At 36.5% G+C, this 12,554-nt stretch overlaps 1 protein-coding gene across 1 annotated transcript in view; it reads left to right on the forward strand.

Moving 5' to 3' along the window:
• DDC (dopa decarboxylase) overlaps positions 1 to 12,554 on the forward strand; it is an 85,176-nt gene that overhangs the window by 60,960 nt on the left and 11,662 nt on the right. The window contains exons 10-11 of the mRNA XM_027837093.1: positions 7,010 to 7,029; positions 8,799 to 8,897. Of these exons, the coding sequence (XP_027692894.1) occupies positions 7,010 to 7,029; positions 8,799 to 8,897 (119 nt within the window). The remainder of the gene's footprint in view (positions 1 to 7,009; positions 7,030 to 8,798; positions 8,898 to 12,554) is intronic.

A 12,554-nucleotide genomic window follows, 5' to 3' on the forward strand; every position in this document is an offset into this window, starting at 1 on the left:
TGGATAGATAGATAGATAGATAGTTGGATAGATAGATAGATAGATAGATAGATAGATAGATAGATAGATAGATAGATAGATAGATAGAGGGCACAGGGTGAGTTGAAGATGAAGGGGTCCTATCTGGAGAATAAAATTAAGGGGTGAGAGAGGATTATACTAGGAGAAGGAGAAAAGGAAAGGTAGAATGGGGTAAACTATCTCACAAAAAAAACAGAAAAGAAAGGGCTCTTACAGTGTAGGGGAAACAGGGGAAGGTGAGAGGGAATGAGTGAATCTTATTCTAGAGAATTTGACTTAAGGAGGGAATAACATACACACTCAATTGGGTATGGAAATCTGTCTTACGCTACAGGAAAATAGGAGGGGAAGGGGACAAGAAAGTAGGGGGATGATAGAGAGAAGGGCAGATTGGGAAAGGGAGTAATCAGAAGCAAATACTTGTGAGGAGGGACAGGGTCAAAAGAAAGAATAGAATAAACGGGGGGGGGAGGAGGGGCGGGATAGGATTAAGGGAAATAGGGTTAGTTTTTCACCACATGTCTACTAAGGAAGTGTTTTGCATAACTGCGTATAGCCTATATTGAGTTGCTTGCCTTTTCAATGAGGGTGGGTGGGGAGGGAGGAAGTGAGAAAATTTGGAACCCAAAGTTTTAAAAACACATGTTTAAGAAAATGTTTTCACATGCAACTGGGAAATAAGAAATACAGGAAATGGGGTACAGAAATCTATCCTGCCCTACAGGAAAATAGAAGGGGAAGGGGGGGGAGAGATAGCAGGGAAAGCAGACTAGGGGAAGTGGTATTCAGAATGCATGCCATCTTGGGGTGGGGGGAGGGGCGAGATGGGGTGAAAATTTGGAACTCAAAATCTTGTGGAAGTAAATGTTGAAAACTAAAAATAAAAAAATAGAATTAAAAAAAATTCAATTAACATTTACTAAGCCCCTGATTTTTGTATGCAGGGGAAATGCAAAACTTAGATAAAACATGAGGTCCCTACCCTCTTGGACTTTGTAACTGACAGGGAAGGTAGGGGGGAGAAGGGTGCAGTGGTGGGGAAGAGAAGGTGGTGTCTGAAGATCTGGGTTCAAGACCTGTTTCTTCCACTTATTAGCTAGTTAACTTAGTGCAAGTCAATTTAATCTGTTAGCCTCAGGTTATCCATCGATAAAACTGGAATAATAATACTTGCTCTTCCTATTGCATAGGGCTGTTTTGAGGAAAAATAGGCACCTATGGGGTGTAGTGGATAAAGAGGACCTGGCTGAGAGTCAAGAAGGCCTGAGTTTGAATCTTGCCTGTGACCATAAGCAAGTCATTTAACTTCTTGTAGCCTCAGTTTTCTTGTCTGCAAAATGAGGATAATAATAGCATTTATCTCACAGAATTTTTGTGAGGATTAAATGTGCACTTTGCAAACTTTAATGCACTACATAAATGCTAGTTATTTTTAAGTTCTGTAATTTGCTTTCTAGGTTATTACAGAAATCTAAGTTGTTAAATTAATAATTCACATCACATTGCTAAGAATTTAGACAAAAACATTAATGATGATAATGATAAACAGCTGTCTTTTAGTGCTATTGCTCTAGGAATTCTCTGAGTTGGGGGTGTGAGGTAAAAATGGAATGTAAACTCATTACCAGAAGTATTCTCAGGTCTATACAGCAAATGTGATTCAGGAGGACCTGAGTTCAAATCTGGCCTCAGACACATAACACTTACTAGCTGTGTGACCCTGGGCAAGTCACTTAACCCCATTGCCTAGCCAAAAAATATCTATATCTATATATACATACTTATTTATTTATACTTTCCTTAGCTATAGACATAGAATGCCTGTTTAACAGAAGATAAATTTGAAAGTCTATATTTAAGTTCCTCAGATCAGCTACATGAATACAAGGCTGAGAAGACATAGACAGTAGCTCATGTGAAAAAAAATCAGATTTTAATTTATTGAAAGGCTCACATGGGTCAGCAGTTAGACACAGAAGCCAAACAAGAATTTGGCTGTCTTTAATAGAGCTACAGTATCCAGAAGAGAGAGTCAGCTTGTACTCTATACCCTGTTCAGATCCCAAGCTGGGGTATTGTGTTCATTTAGAGGTGCTGCATTTAGGAAAGAAGAACATTGACAAGTGGGAGTATTTCCAGAAGAACATGACAGGATGATGAGAGGAGTTGAAGTGATGCTATGATGCTATATGAGATGGATTGCTGTATGAAGACTTAGACTCTTTAACCTGGAGAAGATAAGATTTAGCAGGAACATGATGTCTTTCTGTAAATATGTGAATGACTGTCAAGAGGAAGAGAAATGTCTTTGTTTTCCTTGGTCTGAGAAGGTAGAACTAGGATTAATGAGAGAAAGGTCAAAGGAGATAAATTTTGACTCAACATGAGGGAAAACCTCTTAGCGATGACAGATTTCCCAAAGTGGAATTGGCCTCTTTGGGAGGGAGTGAGGTCCCTGACATTAGAGTTCATCTATCTGAGGCTGGATACGCCACTAACCCAGGATATATTGTAGATGGAAGTAATGTTTCAGTATGAATTGGATCAGATGACCTCTGCAATTGGTGCCAGCTCTAAGATTTGAAGATTATGTGATTCTAAAAACTAGATCACTATAGCTAATCCAGATAATTCTGGCAAGAGTAGATGGAGGATCAATAGGATTTTATATATACACACACGTGTGTGTATTATATATGTATACATGCATACATATATGTATACACATATACATACATAGTATGGGTATGAAGTGCTTGGCAAAACTTTAAGTACTATATAAATGTTAGCAATTATTATTATCATTAAACAGCTATATAATTGTGAGATAATGCAGGGAAGGAGAGAATAAGCATTTATATGGTACTTACTATGTGCTAGGTACTGTGCTAAGTGCTTAGCAAATATTATCTCATTTGATCCTCACCATAACCCCTTGAGGTAGGTGCTATTATTATTTTCATTTTACAGTTGAGGAAACTGAGGTAAAGAAGTTAAGTGAGTTGCCACACAGCTAGTAAGTATCTGAGGTCAGATTTGAACTCATCTTCCTGACTCCAGATCCAGTGCTTTAACCACTAGTGCAGCACAGTGAATAGAGCAAGATGGTCATCTAAAACTAGTCATTTCCTGGACTTTATCTAGCTCCCCTGTACCTTTTTTATAATTAAAACTGCATAGTGCTCTCTTGGCAAAGAGCATACAATTGTTAGAGGGACATATACAAGGTTAGGATTTGGCTTTCTTTTTTTAATGGTAATATTTTATTTTCCCCCAATTATATGTAAAAACAATTTTTAACACTTTTTTTTAAAGTTTTGAGTTCCAAATTCTATACCTTCTGCCCCTGTCCCTTCTCTGAGATAAGTAATCTGATATAGATTATACATGTGCAATCTCAATATTGGTCATTTTGTGAAAGAAAGAAAGAAAGAAAGAAAGAAAGAAAGAAAGGAAAGAGGGAGGAGGAAGGAAGGAAGAAAGGAAGAGAAAAATAGTATGCTTGAATCTGTATTCAGTTCTTTCTTTGGAGATGGATAGCATTTTTCATCATGAGTCCTTTGGGATTTTGTTGTACTGTTGTATTGCTGAGAATAGCTAAATCATTCATAGTTGTTCATCATACAATATTGCTGTTACTGGGTAGAATATTCTCCTGGTTCTGCTCACTTCACTCTGCATCAATTCATGTAAGTTTTCCCAGATTTTTCTGAAATTGTCCTGCTTGTCATTTCTTATAGCATAATAATACTTCACTACAATCATATGCCACAACTTGTTCAATCATTTCCCAAGTGATGGGCATCCCCTCAATTTCCAACTCTTTGCCACCACAAAAAGAGCTGCTATAAATATTTTTGTATAAATAGGTCCTTTTCCCTTTAGGATTTGGCTTTCTATTTGTTTTTAATGTTCTTCCTAAAGTGTTCACCATTAGCATATTAGGTTGATGTATTTAGGTTGATGTAATTTCAAGATTCTTTTCCTGAGTTTTGCTAATAGTTCAGAACTCATTTGATAAGTATAGTTCCAAATATTTATTTTTTTCTAAATATATTCCTTCAGATTTATGCATACTGAAGTTCATTTACTACTACTTTGGGCACTTATCCTAGTAAGATATTTTTATAGTTTATTCTTGCTAACTTGCTTCACTATCAATGGCTGTATTCAGAATAGCGGGGAATAGAAGGAAAGAGTATGGCACAGTCCACATCCTCAAAGAGTTTGTCTTCTTGGAATACTCACTTTGTGCTCAAAACTGAAAGTGTCGGGGAAGGGCAGGAGTATAAAAGAAGAATAAGACAGTCCCCATTCTCAAAGAGTTTATGGTTTGGTTGAGGTAAGAAACTAAGGTAACTTAATATAAGGTAACTTAAAGAACAATATAAGAAAGCACATACATTGGTGTATTTAAGAATCTATAATATCACTTGGGATGGATGTACCTTCTCCACCAACACAAATTGTAGCCTCTACTAGATGGACTCTTTGTGAAAGCTAAAAAAATTCACCTAGTGGCCAACATTCTGATGATGTACTGAAAATATGTAATGAAGTGCTAAATATGATGGTGATTAGGGAATGGAGAGATCAATATTAACCAAAATAGTTAGGTTAAGACAAGTATGGAATGTTGGTGATAATTAGGGTAAATGAAGTTATACAAATAATCTGAAATTTTCTTCTGAACTAATAACTACAATATTATTTTCTATACATCCTTGACCAATGTTGTCACAACAACTAAACCAACAATTTCTTTTGATTTTGCTTAGCCACATTATGGTAACATTATGGTAGGTCACTTTTCTCCCACTGGTACATTGTAAGAAACCCTAGTGATCTAAAAGGGTATTGGGGTACTAGAAGAAAGTCATGCTTCTACATGCATCAAATGGTTATACTAGTGGTTTGGAAGAATTGATACAAATCTTATTTATAATTTGACAAACAATTCAAATTCCACCTTCTCAATGAACAAACCTTTCCCTGAATATTACAGTCATTGTTTCCCCCTCTTTTCATTTCCTACTTACTGCTTTTGACAGTAGATAAAGTGCTGGGCCTGGAGTCAAGAAGACTCTTCCTCTGACACATACTGGCAAGTCACTTAAACCTGTTTGCCTCAGTTTCCTCATCTGTAAAATGAGCTGGAGAAGGAAATGACAAATCACTCCAGTATCTTTGACAAGAAAATCACAAATGGGATCATAGAGTCAGATGTGACTAAAAAATAACTAAATAACAACAACAAAAATATATACATTAATAAAGGGTGTCATAAAAGTCTTGGTGTAGTTGTAAACTTTACTAAGTTTAAGCTTTCCTTATCTGAAGCGTATAACTGCATTGAGACTTTTGGCATACCCGGTATCTCAAGGATCTGACTTCATCAGTGTGGGAATTTTCTTCATCAATGACAGTCAAAGTCTGTCCATAATTTAGTAGATAAGTCTTACGGAACTGACTGTGATTCCCAGAGGTTAAATGATTTGCCTAGGGTCATCAGGGAGTGTCAGAAAAGTATCTTCTTGAGTCTAACTCCAGCACTCTCTCCACGATGCCGTGCTATTCCTCCTCTGTTATATTCTGTCGCTTACGTGTTTTGTATCTATATATTTTGTTTCCTTAAATAGACTGTAAATGATGTGGCTCTGTCCTAAAATCATAAATGGACAGGGACTGTGCTTTATATAAACTTCTTTGGCACCCAGTCAAGTTCTGCTCACATTGTAGGCACTCAGTAACTATCTGTTTAGCATACATTGCAGACATTTCTGTGAAATATTTTGAGCATCCTAGTCTCAGATAGGTTTTTCTTGATTCCAATTAAAATGTTAGCCACAAGCAGGGCTGCTATTAGATGATACTAAAGAATACACCAACCCTGCCTTTAAGGAGTTTCCAGTTTATTGGGTTTATTGAGTTTTATCCAGTTTATTGAGACAAGATGGACAAAAATAAGATATTTAGTTTGGTGAAGGATTCAGTTCATAGAGCCATGGAATTTAAGAGCTTGAAGTATGTAGTCTGACAACCTTTAAGTACCTACTATATGGCAAGCTAGGTAGAACTGTGGATAGTGAATAGAGTGCTGGGAAGTCTCATCTGGAGTCAGGAAGACTCATCTTCGTGAGTTCAATCAAGCCTCAGACACATACTAGCTGTGGGATCCTGAGCAAGTCACTTAACCCTGTTTGCCTCAGTTTTCTCATCTGTAAAATGAACTGGAAAAGGAAATGGCAAACCATACCAGTTACTTTGCCAAGAAAACCCCCGAAGGGGTCAAAAAAAGTTGGACACTACAGAAAATGACTAACCAACAACAACAAAAATATATGAGATGTACAGTCTTAGTTGCTGATGGAGGTGCGCTGTATAGTTCTGGTCCATAAGGAGCACAGTAAAGACATGTACCAAAAAAATATAACAACAACAACAACCAAAAAAGAAAAAACCCTAGAGTATTAAAAAAAGAATATGACAAGTACCCAAAAGAGACATGAATAAAATTCTGAGAGGATTTAGAGGGGAAAGAGATAATTTCTTGCAGAATATTTAGGAAAGCCTTTATGAATGGTGTAGCCTTTGAACTAGACCTTGAAGGTTGCATCCTCATGCATAAATTGAGGAATGTTTGCCTAAGGTCCTCTCCAATTCTAACATTTTATGACTCCATGATTTTATGACAGCAAGGATACTACATGTGGAAATAGGAGGAGAGGAAATGGGGAAGGCATTATTGTCATAGAGAGTGGCATGAACAAAAGCTCCAAAATGAGATTATGCCAAACATGTTCAGGGAAGATGAGTAGTCCAATTTGGCTTGAGAGCGTGTGGAGGGGAGTAGTGTGAGATAAATCTGTAAAGCTATGTTGTAACCAGAGAGAATGAGGGGGGTGAAGGGAGGCCTGACTAGTTTAGATTTTTGAACTTTATTAACATATTCAATGACCATTATGCCTTTTTAAAAAAATTGTTTCAGGTCTTGTCACTGACTATCGGGTAAGTAAACTATTTGCCTGTTTTTTTCTCCATCTTAAATTATATATCTCCTCTAGAAAGGAGCATCTATTGTTCTACATGTTTTTATGTACAGTTTTCTGTTACCTACTGTCATTCTCAAGATCACTAAACCTACAAAATTAGAACCTCTAAGTTATTCCTTTAAAAAAGTTAGGTAATACTCTATCAGTTGGTGGACAGCTTTTTCTGTCTCAACTAACCAGTTCTCTTAGGTAAGGCCACTAAATGACAGTTTTGTTTTTTCATGTAAGCATTAAAAAATCATTTCCAAATATGTAACTGAGGTTTCAAAATGTCCAGCTATCCACTCTATTCACATATACATCAATACTCTCTCTCTTCCCTTGTCCCACATCCCCAAGTATAGTGAATGTACATGGTCCCAGTCATATATAGCTCCTCAAAGCAGTTATGACCCAAGAATTCTGGGATACCAGAAGAGTCAAGCCAAGGAATCCAAAGACAATTTCCTGGGAAGAAGATACTATTTCCATTATACTCCCAAGTAAAGGAAGAAAGTATGAAACTACATGATGCATACAATTAGATCCTCTCTAGATGTATGTGTACAGTGGGGACTGGTGGTGAGGGCTGAGATGGAGCCTATTGAATTATCTATTAAAAAATTTTGTGATAAGCCAGACATAGGGGGACATATCTATAATCACAACTACTAGGGAGGCTGAGGCTGGCAAACCTCTTGAGCTTGAGTGTTCTGAGCTATAATGGACTAAGCCAACTGAGTACCTGCTAAGTCAAGCATCATTTGCCCCCATGTCCACTATGGTGAGCCTCTGAAAAAGGGCAAAGCAGACCAGATTGGAAATTAACATTAATAGAATATTAAAACTTCCATGCCAATCAGCAGTCACAGTGGTGATAGAGGAAGACTTAGTTTTTTTTAAAAACAGAAAAAAATTGTGACAAATATGAATTGCCATTTATATTTAATAAAAACATTGTGTACTAGTCTCAGCTCAGACATTAAATAAAAAGCTGTGACCCATAGGAAGAATTATTTTCAAATAACTCTGTTTTCCTTTCCCATAGTCCATTCAATACACCCCAATTACAGAGTAATTTAAACCCTCTTTGATAGAAATATTTGTAGTAACTTTAACTTCTCTGGAATGTGCTCTGAACTCAGTTCTGCTTTGCAGACCCTCATTAGTATCCTTAGGACATTAAGTCTACTACATACATATGTGCAGGGACAATGTGTCTGAGCAGAATGGAAGGAAAAAGTTTCTCCTATTTCTCAAATGCTCACCCCACTATTTCCCCTCTGTTATCTCTATCCACTGTGTATTACTCCAAAAGGGCTACTTGGCTTTTCCTATTTGAACTAGAGAAAGTCAGAAGAGGAAGAAAAGAGAAGTAGATTTAATGTTCCATCTATAAGCACAAGTCATTCATTTAACAAGAAAAAAGAAGTCTTTCTGTCTATTCTCATTTAAAGTATAGGACAACAGATAAGACATTTCTAGGCTTTCCAAGGCTATAACAGTCCCTGATGTGTTCACTAACCTTCTTATGGCTTGGCTTAATACTTAAAAGGAACAACAAACCCCTTATATCTTTTTTATACTGTTCTTAGAATAGTTTAGTTTGTCCTGTAAGATTCACTGTATTTGGCAGGAAAGTGTACAATGCTGACAAATTGCTTTGCTGAACTGGTAAGCTATACAGAGAGCAATCACTCTTACCAAGTAATTCCCTTTGATGAGATGCTTTGTCCCCATTTTCAGCATTGGCAGATACCACTAGGCCGGAGATTTCGCTCTCTGAAAATGTGGTTTGTGTTTAGGATGTATGGCGTGAAGCGACTACAAGCATACATCCGCAAGGTAATTTTATTTTTACTAATTTCTCTGTGTTATTTGGAAAGAGGTGGTACAGGAAGATTTGGGGAACTAAGGAAGTAACTCTTCTCTGTGTCTTCAAATACCCAAATAAACATGCACAGACTCCCAGTCCAGTCTCCGTTGCTGTCTGACTCAATCAGATTTCTATGGATGATTGCTCTAATCTGGGTACTGTGTGGAGGAGCAGGGAGGCAGGAAATCAGGCTTGAATCAAAAGCACGAGGCTCTGAAATACCCTTTCTCTTCATATATATTACTGACATCCTAAGGACACACCTGGTTCATACTCTTACCTGTTACTTTACACAACGTATACAGCACCTCCTTGATGGATTTGCATGGTAGACAGATTATGAAGTGTGACTAAAAACCTCATTTTAATTGTTTGAACAATTAGCCTGAGCTATATGGTCTCTAATTCAGAAGCTGAGAGCTGCTAATTAAGAAGTTGTTAAAAACGTTATTGTTGCATTGTCAAATGTCCCTTCAAATATACTCCCAGTGAAGGAATAGATGATTAGCTCTAGAAGGATATGTGGATTAAAAAGGACACTTTAGGATTCTTCTTCCTTCATAGTCTGGTCCTTGAGGAGATCCGTATGTCAATAAGAGTAGTCCAGAAAGAGTTATTAGTCATGTTTTAGCCAGAGCCTGTCTCACCTAATAGATTTCTAAGACATTAACAGAAAACAGGGTAGGTGGTAGGACAACTTATAAAGGCCAAAATGGCAATTGATGCCTTTTCAATTTGAAGCCATAATCTACTCTTCCATTCGCCAATACTTTCTCCATATACAAAATGCATAGCTTTTGAAGACCACCAAGGCTTATTTTTATAGGATAACAATATGTAAATAGCAAAAAATGTATTAGAATAGGTTTCATTTAATTATGTTAAGCTAATCCCAGGAGAAATTATGAATTTCATTTTGACATTTTAATATTTTTAAAATAATATAACTAAAACTCACAATATATCTCACCGTACCTGACACATTTAAAAACTATTTATATTTATGATTACTTAATTTTCTTGGACCAACCTGATTTGTCATTGATATAAGGAACTACTGGTGAGAAAACCTCCTCTACCAAGCTGATGATAGGATTATCAGATGGATTTACAGTTGGGAGGAAGCTTCAAGGTCAGGAGATACAACCCCCTCGTTTTACAGATGAGAAAGCCAAGAGAAGTGAGATGATTTTGCCCAGTCACGTGGGTAGTAAATATCGAAGGCAACATTCAAATCAAGGTCTTCCTGACTCTAAGTCCAATGCTCTATCCACTACCCCATCCTGCCTCTGATCAGCAACTCTTCTGCAATTTATAGACTTAGAGTTGCCTGAGAAACTAGGAAGTTAAGTGATTTGTCCAAGGTTGCACAGCCAGGACACGTCAAAGCCACATCCTCCTGACTCTGAGGTCTGCTGCCCCTCAGTACAAGTATTATTATATCTATATTCCCATTAAATTGTGAGCTCCTTGAGGGCAGACACAGTCTTTTGCCTCTTTTTGTATCCCTAGACTTAGCACAGTTTCTGAAACATAGCAGGCACTTAGTAAATGTTTATTCACTGACTAGGTAACTCTAAATTTATAATCGTAATAAAAATCTATATAGTACAATGTTATAGCTATACAATAAGTATAAGTATTATTATAATCTTTTTGACAAATGAAGTAATCATGGTTCATATGAAATGATTTACCCAAGGTCACAAAACTAGGAAATGGTGAACTGGGGCCCAAACTCAGGCTTTCTGACCCCCAGGAACAGTGTTTTTTTCCACTTTTATAACAGTTTCTCAAATACTAAAATACTTCACCAACACAGTGGTAGAGTACTTGGAGAATTAATGGTAAATCTAGGGTCTATTCATTCAGGGATACTGAAGGTGGAGATGGGTTTTCCAACTCCCAATCCCCAATCTCCAATCCCCATATACGTTATTCTGTGTCCTTAAGGGATTATACTCAGAATTTATAAGAAAGAAGGATCTAGCACCACTAATAAGTGGATCATTTCCTTACATTAATGTGCTAATTCATACACATGCATGTGATATAAATATATACATGTGTATATAAACACATATTTGTATAAATCACATATATGCACACACAAAATACGCATAATATGTATCACACATATGTAAAGTAAAGCCCTATATCCTAAAGAAAACCCCTTTGATAGAGAGGACACATGCTATTCTTAGTTTTTTTTTCTTTAATATGCTACTCTACCAAAGTACAGGTAAGAGGTAACATAACATAATGCAGCAGAAGGAAAGCTCGATTTAGAAGACAGGTGTCTGAATCCTAGCTCTGTACCTACTCCCTTTGTGACCTTGAGTAAGTGACTTAACTTCTTGGGTCTCAGCTTCTTCACCTGTAAAAAACTAGTGGTGGGACTAGATGGTCTCTTAGGCTTCTTCTAACTCTAAAGTTAAGATTTTAATAAAAAATATTTGTAATACATTTTATGATGTGGGTCTCTGACCTTGTAAATGTTTATACTTGATATGGGCCAGCAAATTTGAAAAGGGGCATGTGTATCAGATTTAGAGTATAATAATATTTGTTAAATCCATAATTATCTATTATTAAAATACATAATTTTTAGATTATCCATATTTACCACTTTCTGAATGAACACCTTATATAAACTTTCTCAGTTCATTAAGATGGCTGGTCTATATTGAGTCACCCTAATCACTGACAAAATTGGCCTTACTTTGATCATCTTCCAATTCCATTTTTGTTTCAGCTACTCTAATAGAGCCCCAATTTTTTTCTCTTCTCAGCATATTTTCTTAGAATGTTCCTATTTAGTGAAATAGTAAAAATGATTATCTGAATTTTTAAAAATTAGATTGATCAAACTCTAGAACATATGATTTGTTGTCCAGACTTTGCTGACCTATTATTGTTTTTTGTCATCAGTTGTGTTTTAACAGTTCTTTCCTTCCAAAACATTCTTTAGATCACAGCCTCATTTTAAATTTTGTGTGTGCTGCCCTTTAAATGCAATGCAAATAGCCCAATCAGATACTCTTTATGTTAAGGGCAAAAAGAGTAGAGTGAGAAAGGGTTTGAAAGAATGGGAGAGATGGAAGAAGAATTTGAAGAGTACATGGAGAGATAACAGAGGGAAGGGAAGTGGTTCAAAGGAGGGGAAGTGGACCTCAAGCTCAACCAAATCCTTCAGTATCTTTCTTAAGGAACCTGCTACCTTCTTCCACCTTGAATCATTATATGTGTGGGGTATGTGTATGTGTGTGTGTGTATGTATATGTGTGTGCATATTTACATAAAATATAACATTATGTATATAGTTGGATCATTACACATATATATGTATGAATAGACACACATTTATATATGTAAACACTGTGTTCCAATTTTGATTCAAAACATGGAAAATGTTAGCTGCAAAGATATAAAAATGAAATAATACTACGCATGGCAACTATTCCATGATCAAATGTATCAGTTGCAAATCATTTGGTGCCCTCTAGTGACACAACTGGAAATTACTTGTTATTGAATGAACTTTTTGAAGAGTCACAGTATCACAGAATTAGAACCAGAAGGGATCTTAGAGGTCTAGAGGTCATCAGGTACCATTTTACAAATGA

The sequence above is a fragment of the Vombatus ursinus genome, unplaced genomic scaffold (assembly GCF_900497805.2).
Source record: "Vombatus ursinus unplaced genomic scaffold, bare-nosed wombat genome assembly UNPS02014820.1, whole genome shotgun sequence".
NCBI classification, from domain to species: Eukaryota; Metazoa; Chordata; class Mammalia; order Diprotodontia; family Vombatidae; genus Vombatus; species Vombatus ursinus.